Genomic DNA, 17,536 nt, shown 5'->3' with positions numbered 1-17,536 from the left:
TATATAAAATTTAATATTTGACATAATATAAATATATCAATTATCAGATCTAATCTATTCTAACATTATTATTAACTGAAATTGACTAAATTCAATAAGTCTGTTAGGTCTATTCAGTTTTAATAATGATTAGTTGAGTTAAATGATTTAATATGTTAATTCAATTAATTTTTTATTTTTAAAATTAATAATGAAATTGATTGAATTAACTATTTTTTAATTCATTTTAAACAGAGTTCAATCTTTAACTATTTCATTTATAATAAAAAAAAAACATTTTCATTGTAATTTTGAGCAGTATATATGAAAAATAAAGAATTTTATAGTGTTATTACTTCAGTAACAATGAATAAAGGAAGAGCTAAATGCATCAGTCCATATAGCAATTATATACCCTCGAATAAATTTGCTCTACAAGAAAAGTTTGACTTTAGAAACGATGATGATTTCTGCTTCAACTATCAAAGTATCATTCCAAATGTAGTCATTTGATTTGTTCTGGAGATCCAGCAGTGACATGAAGTACGTATAACCCCAACTATAACTTGCAGCAGTAAACCAATCTGAAGCTACAAAAGGGAAGAATTTAAAGAGATTAAGAACAAAACAGAAGGGCAATTTTAAGTTGTTCTGTTTAAAAATTTTCTAAATGTAGCGAGACAAGGTCGATTACTTGTATTTTCCCTGTTGTATCTGGAATTGTATTGGTCTTTGACTCTCAACTTGTATTGTGCATAAACTTTTCGTTCAGGTGGAAAATTGAAAGCCTCTACCTCCAAGTACAAAGAAAGATATCTATCCTTGCTTGCTCCCTTCCCTTTAGGATAAACTTTCAATTTCCTGTGTATTTTCATTCATAGAATCCATAAATACCAATAGTTTTAATGTCAGGAATATCCTTTTAAGTATAGTAAAATGTTCATTATGATATTTGAATTTAAAAAATCTCTAATGCAATATTTAAAACTAATATAGGATTTACTTTTAATATCGTTAGCTGACAAATAGTCTATCACATTAATTAACAGATTCATAATTCAAGTGTCATATAAGAGATTTTTAAAATTCAATCATATCACATTAAACATTTTCCTATAGTTCAAGGTCATTCATGATATTATCTGGTAGCAATGACAAAATTCAAAAGGAAGTGAAAAAAAAGATAAGTTCGAAATAAGGCAGAGTTTCTTCTACCAATTTGAGTCTCCAATGGTTTGAGCATCGGAGGTATAGAAGTCAGAGTATGATTTTGAATAGTTTTGTAGGGTGAAAGTTATTGTATTGTCGGGAGGATCCTTTATCATGGAAAGACGCTCCAATTTTCCAGTATGTTTGATCACAAAAATCTCCACCCCAAATGTGCAACAATCATCAACTAGGTATCCATTCGAAGCAGCATTAAAGTGATCAAGAGAGAGTAATTGAGCAATGCCCCATTCAGTTTTCATATGGTAAAATCGCTTAATCGCCCCGTCACCTTCTGCAACATAAAAAACAAGAGATGATGAAGCGTGGATTCAAGGCATAGGATAGTTGATTCATATATCAGTTTTAAAAAAATGAAATTGTGACACTTCAGTTCCACATCAAGAGATTTTGATGATATGTTATAATATATAAGTAGAATCTTAAATCCAAACTTGTGAGTTTTTTTGTTTTTTTTTTTTTTGTGAGATAAAATCATGAGACATAAAAGTCAAAGTGGATAATACCTTTCAAATTGAGTGTGGATCTCTCCAAATAGTATCAGAGCTAGGTTACCAGTTGTACAAGAGTTAAATGCTACATTGTGAGAGTTACCTCTAGAATCTTATGATAAAACTTGACGTTTCACATTGTAGCATTTAGTTCTTATCTGATTGGTAACTACTTTGATACCATTTGTGGAGATTTACACTTAACTTGCGAGATATTATCATCCTCTCTTACTAGTATCTGCATCTAGAATCGTGCCATAAAACTTGATGTTTCACGGTGCAACACTTAGTTTCTATCCGACTAGTAATCGTTTTTGACATTTCTAATAAAATTTGGTAACCGCTCTTGACGTTCAACAGTGTAACACTTAGTTCCTATATGACTGATAACCATTCTAATACTATTTGTAGAGACTCACACTTAATTTACGAGGTATTGTCATTCTATTCGACTGGTAACCGCGTTTAGAATCCTGCGATAAAACTTGATGTTCTATGGTATAACACTTAGTTCCTATCTGATTGGTAACTGCTTTTGACGTTCTACGACATAGCATGGTGTAACACTTAGTTTCTATCCAACTGATAACCGCTTTGATACAATTTGTGGAGACTTATACCCAACTTACGAGGTATTGTCATTCTATTCAACTGGTAACCGCTTCTAGAATCTTGCAATAAAACTTGACGTTCTACAATGTAACATTTAGTTCCTATTCAATTGGTAACCACTCTTGACATTTTACGGTGTAGTACTTAGTTCCTATCCAATTGGTAATCGCTCTTGATGTTATACGATGTAGCACTTGGTTTCTATTCGACTGATAACCGTTTTGATACCATTTGTGGATACCCACGCCCAAACTATGAGATATTGTCATCTTGTTTGATTGGTAACCACCTCTAGAATCTTGTTTTAAAACATGACGTTCTATAGCGTAACACTTAGTTCCAATCCGACGTCTCCACACCAGTCCACACCAGTTAGTTCGCTTAGTTCCAATTCGACAACTCCACATCACTTAGTTCATATTCGACTGATAACCACTCTAATATCATTTGTGGAGACCCACATCCAACCTGTGAAATATTGTCACAAACCTGCGAGGTGTTGTCATCTTGTCCAATTGGTAACCGCCTCTAGAATCCTACAATAAAACTTGACGTTCCACGGTGAAATACTTAGTTCCTATCCAACGTCTCCACACCCAATCTCACTCTAATATTATTTGTGAAGACCCACACCTAACCTACTGGATATTATCATCCTATCCGACTGGTGATCGCTGTGATACCATTTGTAGAGACCCACATCTAACCTGTGAAGTATTATTCATTTTGATTTTAAAATTTCATGATTTTATCTCACAAAAGGCACATTACAAATTTAGGTTTCATTCTCTCCATAATTTCTCAATATGAAATGAAAGAGACACAGGAATCCAATAAATTTAAAATTTAAATTAATCTTTTTATTTTCAAACTGCAAGTTACTTTTTACTAAAAATTAAATGATGAAGTTTATAAGAAAAAAATTTTGTAGGAAAGGATAGACCTTCAATGGTTAAGTATTTGTCACGAATTTGATCAAGTATGAAGAACCCAAAGTTGGCATTTACTTCCCAAGTACGAGGAAGATTTTCTGTCACTTGAATTTGTAAGTAAAGGGAGATGAAGCCATTGCCATTGCTTTTCTTGTTTCCAGCGGGGTAGAGTGACAACCTCCTGCAGATTGCCAAAGAATGTAAGAAGAAAATGAAAGAAATTTCAGACAAAGCATGTGTAAAACATAACTAGTTTTTCCATTATTAGCTCTTATTCGAGCATTCTAATAAGTATGCCCATCTTCCCTAATTTCCTTTTATGGTTTTAATATCCGAAATCCATTTTTTAATTTTTAAATTAGATTTTTTTACTAAAAAAATTGAAGACAATTTGATTTTTTTTTTTATTTTCAATTACAATTTTTTTTTTTTTTATAAAAAAGTGAAAACGGTACATTATAAGAGCAATCCAATTAAATTTCAATCTTACGAAAAAATTAATCTCCTAAAAAAAAGCGAACCATTGTGAATAAATCCCACATTTTTTAGTAGGTAAAACATTTCTCAAAAAGGTAAATCTCACCAGTTGTAGCCACCAACTTCAAATGCATGGGATTCATACTTTTCCACCCCTGTGTTAACCAACAAAGAGAATGACTCTATGTTGAATAAATAATGAGCTGGTGGAAGATCTCTTGTAACTCTTTTGATTTCTACAAACATCAGTTAGAATTTCATTACTGAATTGAGTTAGTGTTTCATTTAATCAATTTATCCATGATCTCAGCTAATAAAATAAAATTCTTAGACACAAAGACATCAACCAATTAATCATCTAATTAAATGGAAGCATAATCAAACTATAAATAACTCGCACAAAAAATAATAATTTAATATAACTCGTTACTTAATTTGCCTACATTTACAGATGAGTAAAAAGATTCACTATTTATAAAGAATTATATAAACAAATCATTAACAATTAAATAACGACGAAGACTCTTATAATTCTACTAAACTTTCAATGTGTGATGAAGAGATTGAAGCCAAACTCTCAACAAAAATTGCTAGCTTTTTTCTTATTGCTAGTAATTGGGGAGAACAAGAACAAAACGATTTCAAAGACAACTGAATAAGAATGATAGTTTGACTCAAAAGTTATTGTTATTTTGGAATCATAATATTCTCTTTAAGAAAAGTAAATTTAGTTTTCAACCAACTAACAAAACATGAAAAGGGAGATTTTGAAAGGGAAACAGAACATACCAGGTTTCTTCAGAAGCTCTTCCATGAGAACTTAATTACCTTTTTACTTGCTAACTATATGTAGGAGAAGAAAGGATTTAAGGTTTTAATCAAATTTGTTCATGTGACATTCTTTTTATACATTAGAATCCTTGCAGGCATCACAAGGTATTCTTTTCTTACCCTGTAAAAGAAATATCTCTTTGGGATGATATGCTTGTCTTGTAAACAGAAAAGACCTCATTAGAAAATGTCAATTAATTTAGTGAATAAAAACATTTTGCTGATTATACAAAAATTTAAGGCGAATCCAAGTTTTACGGATTACGGGGTTATATAGAGGAAATGAATATTTTGTCAATAATTATGTGATCCATTGATTCGGTGTTATATTTTTAATTTCAGTTATCAAAGTTTAATTTATGATAATTTCAAATTAAAAAAAAATCTACTTAACAAATTCAATGATGTGATCTATTGTGCATATGCTAAAGAATAATCAGACCATAGCATGCAAATTTAGTATACTACCAAAAAAGGATGTAGTAAGCAAATATTGAAAAATATATGATCACTGAAAAAGAAAGCACTGGATGCTTTTCTTTGGTTAAGAAAATGCAGAATATTGTCATTGATACCAATCCCATAAAGTAATCTCTTTGGAACTTCTGTTTTGTGTTTTTTTAGTTTCCCCTTCTCCAGGAAATTCCTTTTTTAAGATAAATGTTGTGTGTTATTCATCCAACAAGTTAAAATATATGTTATCAGTAACTTCATCTATGATAAATCCATCAACAATCACAAAATAAAGAAGCATGAACAGTCACCACTCTGTTCTTTATTTTTTACTAGGTGATGCTGCAAATGCTTTCAAGTGCATAATGTGCACAACCATGCAGAAATGATACGGAGAGGGAAAAGTCTCAAACCTCACGTTTTTCGTACTCACTTAAAACAGGCAGTAGCAACTTGTCTGATTTCTGCCAAACTTCTCACAGCACAGTCTGCATGCAATCAAAGCAAATCAGAAACCAATTATCACTTACATAACATACTAAAGCAAGAACCCCAAAAGTGTTAGTCTTGTTAAAATGTTTGCTAAGACAGAACATACTTTAAAGGAAAGTAACATGGGATTACTAATTTTGTTAAAAGCTTAGAGCTAAATGTAAGGCTACTTACTTACGAAGCACAAAAAGATCTGGCCTTCCCCATGTGAAAGGCTCAGTTGACTTATCCACTTGCAAACAAGAATATATCAGAATCATCAGTGACAACACCATCAACAAGGTTAGTTAGCTCCACATAAGCACATTGAGCTTCTGCCTCCATTGGTGCAATAATATTATAATATAGGGTAAGCCAAACATTTGCAGCAGTTCCTACAGAGCACCACGTGCACTAGGGTATAAATATCAAATCAGTATTTGCAAGCTATTCGAATTAAATTTGGATAAAATTTGAATTCGATTTGATCATTGTTGAGTCGAGTTTGAGCTTGAGCAACTCGATTTTTCGAATAAATCGAATTCAAGCTTTCTAATATTCGGCTAGAATAGTTGATGAGCCTAATCAATGTTTTACATTTTAATATATATTTTATTATTTTAATTAAAAAATTACAATTTTACCTTTATAGATATATGAATTCGAGCTCAAACTTAAGTTTGAATACAAATAATCAAATTTAAAATCGAACATGAAAATCAAGCTCATTTTTTATTTGATAAACAAATATAATCGAATAAGTTTGAGTAGCTTAACTTTCATTTTGAGTCAAGTTATCGAGTTCAAACTTTTTACTATAACAACTCAACTCCATTCGATTATTTCTGTAACATGCACAAAATTATTAGTAGATATTAGGCAGAGAGCATTTTGAGGATAGAGAAGATTCAATAGAAAGCAACATTCCAAAACACCTAAAATTCCTCAATATTGACCACAAAAAGTTAGATGCAATTCTCTAATTTGTTATATTTTATCCCTTCTGTTCTCCTTTCTCATCTCTTATCGCTTTCAGGAATTGAACCATCCAAATACTTGCATCTTCGAAAAAAAAAAATAGTTTGTTAAAGAAATTAGAATAGTTAGGGTTAGGAATTTGGGGTCACCAATGGCGATTTTCTTCCCGGCTAGTGTTATGACGGACGCGCGACAGCCGATAAGAGCCAGTAGTTTCCATAGATCGTGAACTCCCTTTTTTTTGCTTGCTTTGCAAGATTTATTTATTTATTTGTTTGTTTTTTCGTGGATTTATTATTAGTTACTGAAAAATTCGTTACCTTTGGCGCCAATGCCAAGAGGCTGAGCGATGGACAGAAACTACGTCGTTTTGTCTTTTCTCTCTCCTCTCTTGTTTTATTTAGAGTGAGCATACCTATATTCTAGATCTAATAATTTACGCAATATGATAACACGATATGAAAAAAAAAAACGAAAATGATACTATTTAAAGTTTTAGTAATAATTATATATAGGTTTAATAAATCTAAAAAAATATATTTCATATTTTTATGTCAATATAAATTATACGTAAGTTTTATGTAAAACACTATATAAATATACGAATTTTAATATTTTATATTATGTGAATACACAAATCATCAGATTTAATCTATTCCATCATTCTTATCAACTGAAATTTACTTGATTCAATAAATACGTTTGGTTTATTCAGTTTTAATAATAATCGGTTTAATATGTTAATTAAATTGATTTTTTTATTTTCAAAATTAACGATGGATTCGGTTGAATTAATTATTTTTTAATAGTTTTTTAAATAGAGTTCAATCTTTAAATATCTCATTTATAATAAAAAAAACATTTTCACTATAATTTTGAGTAGAATATATGAAAAATAAAGAATTTTATGGTGTTATTCCTTCAGTAATAATGAATAAAGGAAGAGCTAAATGCATCGATCCATATAGCAATATGCCCTTGAATAAATTAGCTCTATAAGAAAAGTTTGACTTTAGAAACGATGATGATTTCTGCCTCAACGATCAAAGTATCATTCGCAATGTAGTATTTGTTTTCGTCCCGGAGATCAAGCAGTGACATGAAGTATGAAGAACCCCACTCCCAAGATGCAGGAGTAAACCAATGTGAATCTACAAAGGGGGAGAATTTAAAGAGATTAAGAACAAAATAGAAGAAAAATTTGCATTGCAAATGTATCAAGACAAGGTCGATTACATGTAATTTCCCTGTTGTTACTGGAAAAGTATCGGTCTTTGACTCTTAACTTGTATTGTGCATACACTTTTCGTTTAGGTGGAAGATTGTAACCCTCTACCAGCTCCAAGAACACAGAAAGTGCTAAATACTTCTCGGCTCCGTGTCCTCTGGAATAAACTTTCAATCTCCTGTATATTTTCATCGACAGAATCCATAAATACCAACAAAATTCAGTAGGAAGTGAAAAAGTGATAAGTTTGAAATAAGGCAGTGCTACCATTTTGAGTCTCCAATGGTTTGAATATCGGAGGTATAGGGATCAGAGAATGATTTTGAATAGTTTTGGAGAGTGAAAGTTATTTTATTGTTGGGAGGATCCTTTATCGTGGAAAGACGCTCCAATTTTCCTGTTTGTTTGATCACAAAAATCCCCACCCCAAATGTGCAACAATCATCAACTAAGTATCCATTTGAATCATCATTGAAATGATCAAGAGAGAGTAATTAAGCATTGCCCCATTCAGTTTTCATATTGAAAAATCGCTTAATCGCACCATCACCTTCTCCAACATAAAAAAACGAGATTATTATTATCTTATATATATAAATGGAGTTTGAATTTGAAGTATAGCTTAGTTGATTTGTGTTTTACTTTTAAAAAATCAAATCCAATAAATCTGAAATTTAAATTAACTTTTTCTTTTTAAAATTTCAAATTATATAGAAAAAGATAGACCTTCAATGGTTAAGTATTTGCCGCGAATTTGATCAAGTACGAAGAACCTAAAGTTGGCATTTACTTCCCAAGTGCGGGGAAGATTTTCTGTCTCTTCAATTTGTAAGTAAAGGGAGATGAAGCCAAAGCCATTGCTTTTCTTGTTTCCATTTGGGTAGAGTGACAACCTCCTGCAGATTGCCAAAGAATGTAAGAGGAAAATGAAAGAGCTTTGAAACAAATCATGAGTAAAACATAACTAGTTCTTCCATTAGTAGCTCTTATTCAAGCATTCTAATAAATTTGCCCATCTTCCCTATTTTTTATTTTTAAATTAGATTTTTTTTAGTATAAAAAAGTGAAGATGGTCGCAAACATTGTAAGATCATTCGAATTAAATCTCAATCTTACAAAAAGTTAATCTCCTAAAAAAAGGCAAACCATTGTGATTAAATCCCACATTCTTTAGTAGGTAAAACATTTCTCAAAAAAAGTAAATCTCACCAGTTGTAGCCACCAACTTCAAATGCATGGGATTCATACTTTTCCAACCCTGTGTTAACCAACAAAGAGAATGACTCTATGTTGAATAAATAATGAGCTGGTGGAAGATCTCTTGCAACTCCTTTGATTCCTACAAACATCAGTAAGAATTTCATTCAATCATTTTATCCATGATCTCAACTAACTTATAATATAAAACAAAATTTTTAGACACAAAGACATGGACCAATTAATCATCTAATCAAATGGAAGCATAATCAAATCATAAATCAATAGCATAAAAGATAATAATTGAACGTGATTTAATACTTAATTTATCTACATCTACGAATGAGTAAAAAGATACATTATTTATAAAGAATTACAAAAAAAATCATTAATAATCAATCAAGGGTGAAGACTCGTATCTTATTGCTAGTAATTGGGGAAAACAAGATCATAAAGATTTCAAAGATAAGTGATTAAAGTTATATCTAGTGTACATGATGATGGATAAGATAGGACGATAATCATTCTATATTTTGTTTGATTTATATCTAAAGAATGTGATAAGATTACAAGGAGGATTAATCATCTTCTTAGTATAGGATGATTTAATACTTCCAAAGTTGAGAGAATTATTTTTAATCAACGGGATTGAACTTATATCCTATTATACTTTTAAAAGTTATATTAATAATTTAAATTATATAAATTTTAAGGAAGGATAGTTTTGACTAATAAATAAATTACTCAATATTTAAATTGTATAAACTTTGAGGAATGATATTTTTGACTAATAAATAAATTATTTTATCCTATTTGTTACACACAACAAACACAACATGAAATAACATTATTTAATTTAATCATATTTATAATATCATCTTATTATATTTTATCATAATTTTATATACCAAATACATCCTAAGGATGATAGTTTGATTCAAAGGTAATTGCTATTTTGGAATCATAATATTCTCTTTAAGAAAAGTAAATTTGGTTTTCAACCAACTAACAAAACATGGAAAAGGGAGATTTGGAAAAGGAAACAGAACATACCAGGTTTCTTCAGAAGCTCTTCCATGAGAACTTAATTACCTTTTTACTTGCTAACAATATGTAGGAGAAGAAAAGATTTAAGGTTTTAATCAAATTTGTTCATGTGACATTCTTTTTATACATTAGAATCCTTGCAGGCATCACAAGGTATTCTTTTCTTACCCTGTAAAAGAAATATCTCTTTGGGATGATATGCCTGTCTTGTAAACAGAAAAGACCTCGTTAGAAAATGTCAATTAATTAGTGAATAAAAACATTTTGCTAATTATACAAAAATTTAAAGCGAATCCAAGTTTTACGGATTATGGGGTTATATAGAGAAAATGAATATTTTGTCAATAATTAGGTGGTCCATTGATTCGGTGTTATATTTTTAATTTCAGTTATCAAAGTTTAATTTATGATAATTTCAAATTAAAAAGAATCTACTTAACAAATTCAATGATGTGATCTATTGTGCATATGCTAAAGAATAATCAGACCATAGCATGCAAATTTAGTATACTACCAAAAAAGGAATGTAGTAAGTAAATATTGATAAATATATGATCACTGAAATAGAAAGCATTGGATGCTTTTCTTTGGTTAAGAAAATGCAGAATATTGTCATTGATACCAATCCCATAAAGTAATCTCTTTCAAACTTCCGTTTTGTGTTTGTTTAGTTTCCTCTTCTCTAGGAAATTCCTTTTTTAAGATAAATGTTGTGTTTTATTCATCCAAGAAAGCAGGAATCACATCCTGCAACCAAATCAAATCAAACCATTGAGTACTTTCTGTATCTTGATGAATATTCTCATTGAAATAGACATGCCTTTAAAATCCAACCTTTCCTGTAGCTGCCGGCTCAATTCAAAATTATCAGTAAATTTGGAGCCAAATGGCCTATTCTTTAACTCTATTAACTGCAATCAAATACATAAGTGTGGGAGATTGAAATATTTATTTATTTTGATTAAAAAATTTTATGATTTTATCTTATAAAACATAAATGCTCTCATCAATTTAAATTTAAATATATATATATATATCATAACATATTCAGATATTTTTTTAATATGAGATTATTGAGATTTTAAATATGACTCTTTATCGTGTAACATTTAATTAAATTAAAGTTTTTTTAGGTGGAGAAGTTAAACGGGGAAACCCGAAAAGGAGGAAAGCTTACCCTTCACACTGCCTGTGGCTGATCTAACTTCTCCCCATCAACTTCCTGATAATTTTTGCCACCATTTCCAGCAGAAGAGCTGGTTTCAGAATGGTCAAAATCAGGATTTGCCTTAGGCCTCCTTCCTGCACCATTACCTCTACCTCTTTCATTTCCAGGTGATTGTTTCATAGCTTTTTTGCCTGCGAGCTGCCTGCAAAGGTGGTTCTGGAGTGCTCATCACAGATGTAGCATACTTAACAGGATTCTGGCTTTTCCTTGGTGGCTTAGGCACTGATTTTCCCATTGATTTTCTCTGTCATTGAGAACCTATGTCCTCATTCTTGTTTGAAGGTTCCTCATTCTTGTATCTATATCTAGCAATAGATTTACACATCTATACATTATGACACTATCAATAAGGTTATTTAGCTCCATATAAGCACATTAAGCCTCGGCCTCCATTGGTGCAACAATATTATAATATAGGGTAAGCCAAACATTTGCAGCAGTTTCTGCAGAGTTTCTTCCCCTGCCCCAAATACTCGCATTTTCGAAAACAAAAACAAAATGTAAATAATTTGTTAAAGAAATTAGAATATTTAGGGTTAGGAATTTGGGGTTACCAATGACGATTTTCTTTTCGGCTAGTGTTTCGATGGACAAGCGGCGGCCGATGAGAGCCAATAGTTCCCATTGACCGTGAACTGCCATCAAGATTTTAATTTTTTTTTTGTTTTTTTAAATTGATTTATTATTAGTTACTTAAAAGTACGTTGCCTTGGCCGCCAATTGTCTTTTCTCTCTCCTCTCTTGTTTTATCCTGAGTGCGCATGTGTCTATTTTATATTTCACAATCTAAAATATGATATAATTATATAATATAAATAAGATACCAAAATAAAAAATAAAAATAATATGATTTAAAATTTTAATAATAATTATATATAAGATCAACAAAAAAAAAATTTCATGTTTTTATATCAATATGATTTATAACACACAATTTTTATATAAAATATTATAAAAATATATAAAATTTAATATTTAACATAATATAAATATATCAATTATCAGATCTAATCTATTCTAACATTATTATTAACTGAAATTGACTAAATTCAATAAGTCTGTTAGGTCTATTCAGTTTTAATAATGATTAGTTGAGTTCAATGATTTAATATGTTAATTCGATTAATTTTTTATTTTTAAAATTAATAATGAAATTGATTGAATTAACTATTTTTTAATTCATTTTAAACAGAGTTCAATCTTTAAATATTTCATTTATAATAATAAAAAAAACATTTTCACTGTAATTTTGAGCAGTATATATGAAAAATAAAGAATTTTATAGTGTTATTACTTCAGTAACAATGAATAAAGGAAGAGCTAAATGCATCAATCCATATAGCAATTATATACCCTCGAATAAATTTGCTCTACAAGAAAAGTTTGACTTTAGAAACGATGATGATTTCTGCTTCAACTATCAAAGTATCACCCAAAATGTAGTTTTTTGATTTGTCCTGGAGATCCAGCACTGACATGAAGTACGGATAACCCCATCGACGGGATGTAGCCGTAAACCAAACTGAACCTACAAAATGGGAGAATTTAAAGGGATTAAGAACAAAAGAGAAGGACAATTTTAAGTTGTTCTGTTTAAAAATTTTCTAAGTGTAGCGAGACAAGGTCGATTACATGTTTTTTCTCTGTTGTTATTGGAATTGTATTGGTCTTTGACTCTCAACTTGTATTGTGCATAAACTTTTCGTTTAGGTGGAAAATTGAAAGCCTCTACCAACTCCAAGTACACAGAAAGTGCTATATTCTTCCAGCTTCCCCCTCCTCTAGGATAAACATACAATTTCCTGTATATTTTCATTCTCAGAATCCATAAATACCAATAGGTTATGTCAGAAATGTTCCTTGAAATATAGTAAAACATTCAATATGACATTTAAATTTTAAAAATCTCTAATGCAATATCTAAAACTAATGTAGTATTTACTTCTAACATTATTTGCCGACAAATAATTTATCAAATTAATTAATATATTTATAATTCAAGTGTTATATGAAATATTTTTAAAATTTAATTATATCACATTAAATATTTTATTATAATTCAAAGTCGTTCGTGATATTATCTAGTAGCAATAACAAAATTCGAAAGGAAGTGAAAAAGAGATTAAGATTGAAATAAGGCAGAGTTTCTGCTACCAATTTGAGTCTCCAATGGTTTGAGCATCAGAGACATAGAAGTCAGAGTATGATTTTGAATAGTTTTGTAGGGTGAAAGTTATTGTATTGTTGGGAGGATCCTTTGTCATGGAAAGACGCTCCAATTTTCCTGTTTGTTTGATCACAAAAATCTCCACCCCAAATGTGCAACAATCATCAACTAAGTATCCATTTGAAGCATCATTGAAGTGATCAAGAGAGAGTAATTGAGCATCGCCCCATTCAGTTTTCATATTGAAAAATCGCTTAATCGCACCATCACCTTCTCCAACATAAAAAAACAAGAGATTATTATTATCTTATATATATCAATGGAGTTTGAATATGAAGTATAGCTCTGTTGATTTGTGTTTTACTTTTAAAAAATCAAATCCAATAAGTCTGAAATTTAAATTAATTTTTTTTTAATTTCAAATTATATAGGAAAAGATAGACCTTCAATGGTTAAGTATTTGCCGTGAATTTGATCAAGTACGAAGAACCTAAAGTTGGCATTTACTTCCCAAGTGCGGGGAAGATCTTCTGTCTCTTCAATTTGTAAGTAAAGGGAGATGAAGCCAAAGCCATTGCTTTTCTTGTTTCCATTTGGGTAGAGTGACAACCTCCTGCAGATTGCCAAAGAATGTAAGAGGAAAATGAAAGAGCTTTGAAACAAATCATGACTAAAACATAACTAGTTCTTCCATTAGCAGCTCTCATTCAAGCATGCTAATAAATTTGCCCATCTTCCCTATTTTTTATTTTTAAATTAGATTTTTTTTAGTATAAAAAAGTGAAGATGGTCGCGAACATTGTAAGATCATTCGAATTAAATCTCAATCTTACAAAAAATTAATCTCCTAAAAAAAGGCAAACCATTGTGATTAAATCCCACATTCTTTAGTAGGTAAAACATTTCTCAAGAAAAGTAAATCTCACCAGTTGTAGCCACCAACTTCAAATGCATGGGATTCATACTTTTCCAACCCTGTGTTAGCCAACAAAGAGAATGACTCTATGTTGAATAAATAATGAGCTGGTGGAAGATCTCTTGTAACTCCTTTGATTCCTACAAACATCAGTAAGAATTTCATTTAATCATTTTATCCATGATCTCAACTAACTTATAATATAAAACAAAATTTTTAGACACAAAGACATGGATCAATTAATCATCTAATCAAATGGAAGCATAATCAAATCATAAATTAATAACATAAAAGATAATAATTGAACGTGATTTGATACTTAATTTGTCTACATCTACGAAAGAGTAAAAAGATACATTATTTATAAAGAATTACAAAAAAAATCATTAATAATCAATCAAGAGTGAAGACTCGTATCTTATTGCTAGTAATTGGGGAAAACAAGATCATAAAGATTTCAAAGATAAGTGATTAAGGTTATATTTAGTGTATATGATGATGGATAAGATAGGATGATAATCATTCTATATTTTGTTTGATTTATATCTAAAGAATGTGATAAGATTACAATGAGGATTAATCATCTTCTTAGTATAGGATGATTTAATTCTCCAAAAGTGAAGAGAATTATTTTTAATCAACGAGATTGAACTTATGTCCTATTATACTTTTAAAAATTAAATTAATAATTTAAATTATATAAATTTTGAAGAAGGATAATTTTGACTAATAAATAAATTACTCAATATTTAAATTGTATAAACTTTGAGAAAAAATAATTTTGACTAATAAATAAATTATTTTATCCTATTCGTTACACATATCAAACACAATATGAAATAACATTATTTAATTTAATCATATTTATAATATTATTTTATTATATTTTATCATAATTTTATATACCAAATACATCATAAGGATTATAGTTTGATTCAAAAGTAATTGCTATTTTGGAATCATAATATTCTCTTTTAAGAAAAGTAAATTTGGTTTTCAACCAACTAACAAAACAAGGAAAAGGGAGATTTGGAAAAGGAAAGAAAACATACCAGGTTTCTTCAGAAGCTCTTCCATGAGAACTTAATTACCTTTTTACTTGCTAACAATATGTAGGAGAAGAAAAGATTTAAGGTTTTAATCAAATTTGTTCATGTGAAATTCTTTTTATACATTAGAATCCTAGCAGGCATCACAAGGTATTCTTTTCTTACCCTATAAAAGAAATATCTCTCTGGGATGATATACTTGTCTTGTAAACAGAAAAGACCTCATTAGAAAATGTCAATAATTTAGGGAAAAAAACATTTTGCTGATTATACAAAAATTTCAAATTAAAAAACCCAAGTTTTACGGATTATGGGATTATAAAAAGGAAATGAAGATCTAACCAAAAATCATGTGATTTGTTGATTTGATGTTATATTTTTAATTTCAATGATCAAAGTTTAATTTTTGATAATTTTAAATTAAAATAAATATATTTCACAAATTCAATGATGTGATCTTGTGCATATGACTAAGAATAACCAGACCATGGCATGCAAATTTAGTATACTACTAGTAAGTAAATATTGAAAAATATATGATCACTGAAATAGAAAGCACTGGATGCTTTTCTTTGGTTAAGAAAATGCAGAATATTGTCATTGATACCAGTCCCATAAAGTAATCTCTTTCAAACTTCTGTTTTGTGTTTTTTTAGTTTCCCCTTCTCTAGGAAATTCGTTTTCTAAGATAAATGTTGTGTTTTATTCATCCAAGAAGGCAGGCATCACGTCCTGCAACCAAATCAAATCAAACCATTGAGTATTTTCTGTATCTTGATGTGTACTCTCATTGAAAAAGACATGCCTTTAAAATCCAACCTTTCCTGTAGCTGCCAGCTCAATTGAAAATATCAGTAAATTTGGAGCCAAATGGCCTATTCTTTAACTCTAAAACTGCAATAAAATCCATAAGTGTGAAGGTCTACATTTAATTTATAAGATACTATTTAATTTAATCTAAAAATTTTATAATTTTATTTTATAAAAAATATTTTATCAATTTAAGTTTAAATCATTACATATATATTACATCATATTCACATATTTTTTAATATAAAATTATTAAAATTTAAAAAATAACTCTATGTCATATAGCACTTAATTAAATTAGAGTTTTTTTAAGTGAGGAAGTTAAACGGGGAAAACCCGAAAAGGAGGAAAGCTTACCCTTCGCACTGCCTGTGGTTGATCTAACTTCTCCCCATCAATTTCCTGACAAATTTTGCCACCATTTCCAGCAGAAGAGCTGGTTTCAGAATGATCAAAATCAGGATTTGCTTTACGCCTTCTTCCTGCACCATTGCCTCTACCTCTTTCATTTCCAGGTGATTGTTTAATAGCTTCTTGCCTGGGAACTATTTGGACCATCATAACTCATAACTTTGATATCACTTATTAAAAATCGCACAACTTTAATATTATTTATTAGGTAAAAAGCTTTAATTTAATTCACGTTAATGAAAGTATAATCAAATAATTAATTAAACATACAAGAGATAATAATTTATCATGATTCGATTTAATTAACTTATATTCACGGATAAAAAATAAGATCTACTAATTACAAAAAAATTACAAATATATATGAAAACATATCAATCACTCAACAATCAATACGCATATATCCTCTTAATCTCTTCTAGTCCTATGAAGTGTTATCAACCCAAATAAATATATACACATGTGCACTCTTTCAACACAATCAAGAACATACTCATATGCATCAATGCATCATACCTATGTGGACTCTCTTAATTTTCTTTAGTCTGCTCACAAACAAACACACACATAAGACGTAAATCTTTATCGTAATGATTTTGTGTCTGTCCAATGAATTTGAAAAAAAATAAAAAAAGAGAGTCGCCACCAATCTCTTTTGGCTAAGTGCGATTGGCCATTTATTAAAGTATATCTTTTTAATAAAATCTTAAAATTAATTAAAATTTATTAAAAGGATCATTTTAAAGTTTACGCAACAGTTTAGGTTCGGGAGTCGATTACATGCAAGAAATGATTAGTACCCCCACAACGTCCGTTTAAAACGGTATTAATTAACTATGTGTTATCCATTGATTTTAATAAAAACAGTCTTTTTTTTTTGTTTGAAAAATAATTTTATAAATAATTTCCTTGAATTTTCATTTATTAGAAATTATTTTTTAAATTTTATTTTATTTTTTAGTATTCAAATTTTATTCGAGAAAAATAAATTAAAACCCTTTTATCAAAATAATTCTTAAAATGTTTTAATAC

At 29.5% G+C, this 17,536-nt stretch overlaps 2 protein-coding genes and 1 pseudogene across 2 annotated transcripts; all 3 read right to left on the bottom strand.

Annotated features, from left to right (window-relative positions):
- Positions 1 to 380: 380 nt before the first annotated feature.
- On the bottom strand, positions 381 to 4,532 carry LOC111315939 (protein RESTRICTED TEV MOVEMENT 3-like). Its single transcript, XM_089754018.1, has 6 exons — positions 4,508 to 4,532; positions 3,825 to 3,954; positions 3,253 to 3,422; positions 1,195 to 1,480; positions 674 to 840; positions 381 to 569 (listed from the first exon to the last, which is right to left on the bottom strand). Exons 1-6 carry the CDS (start codon positions 4,530 to 4,532, stop codon positions 412 to 414), a joined length of 936 nt encoding a protein of 311 aa, XP_089610144.1. The 3' UTR covers positions 381 to 411.
- Positions 4,533 to 7,444: 2,912 nt separating this feature from the next.
- Positions 7,445 to 9,954, bottom strand: LOC149511815 (BTB/POZ and MATH domain-containing protein 3-like; annotated as a pseudogene).
- A 2,534-nt stretch (positions 9,955 to 12,488) lies between these two features.
- On the bottom strand, positions 12,489 to 15,370 carry LOC111317338 (MATH domain and coiled-coil domain-containing protein At3g58400-like). The gene is made up of 6 exons (XM_089753815.1): positions 15,287 to 15,370; positions 14,245 to 14,374; positions 13,762 to 13,931; positions 13,306 to 13,588; positions 12,784 to 12,953; positions 12,489 to 12,679 (listed from the first exon to the last, which is right to left on the bottom strand). Exons 1-6 carry the CDS (start codon positions 15,309 to 15,311, stop codon positions 12,522 to 12,524), a joined length of 936 nt encoding a protein of 311 aa, XP_089609941.1. The 5' UTR covers positions 15,312 to 15,370; the 3' UTR covers positions 12,489 to 12,521.
- Between the last annotated feature and the right edge of the window lie 2,166 nt (positions 15,371 to 17,536).

Source organism: Durio zibethinus, chromosome 24 (genome assembly GCF_047325235.1).
Source record: "Durio zibethinus cultivar Kanyao isolate XHJ-2024 chromosome 24, ASM4732523v1, whole genome shotgun sequence".
NCBI classification, from domain to species: Eukaryota; Viridiplantae; Streptophyta; class Magnoliopsida; order Malvales; family Malvaceae; genus Durio; species Durio zibethinus.
Note: the sequence above shows the minus strand (reverse complement) of the source record. Positions and strands in the feature narration are given on the sequence as shown.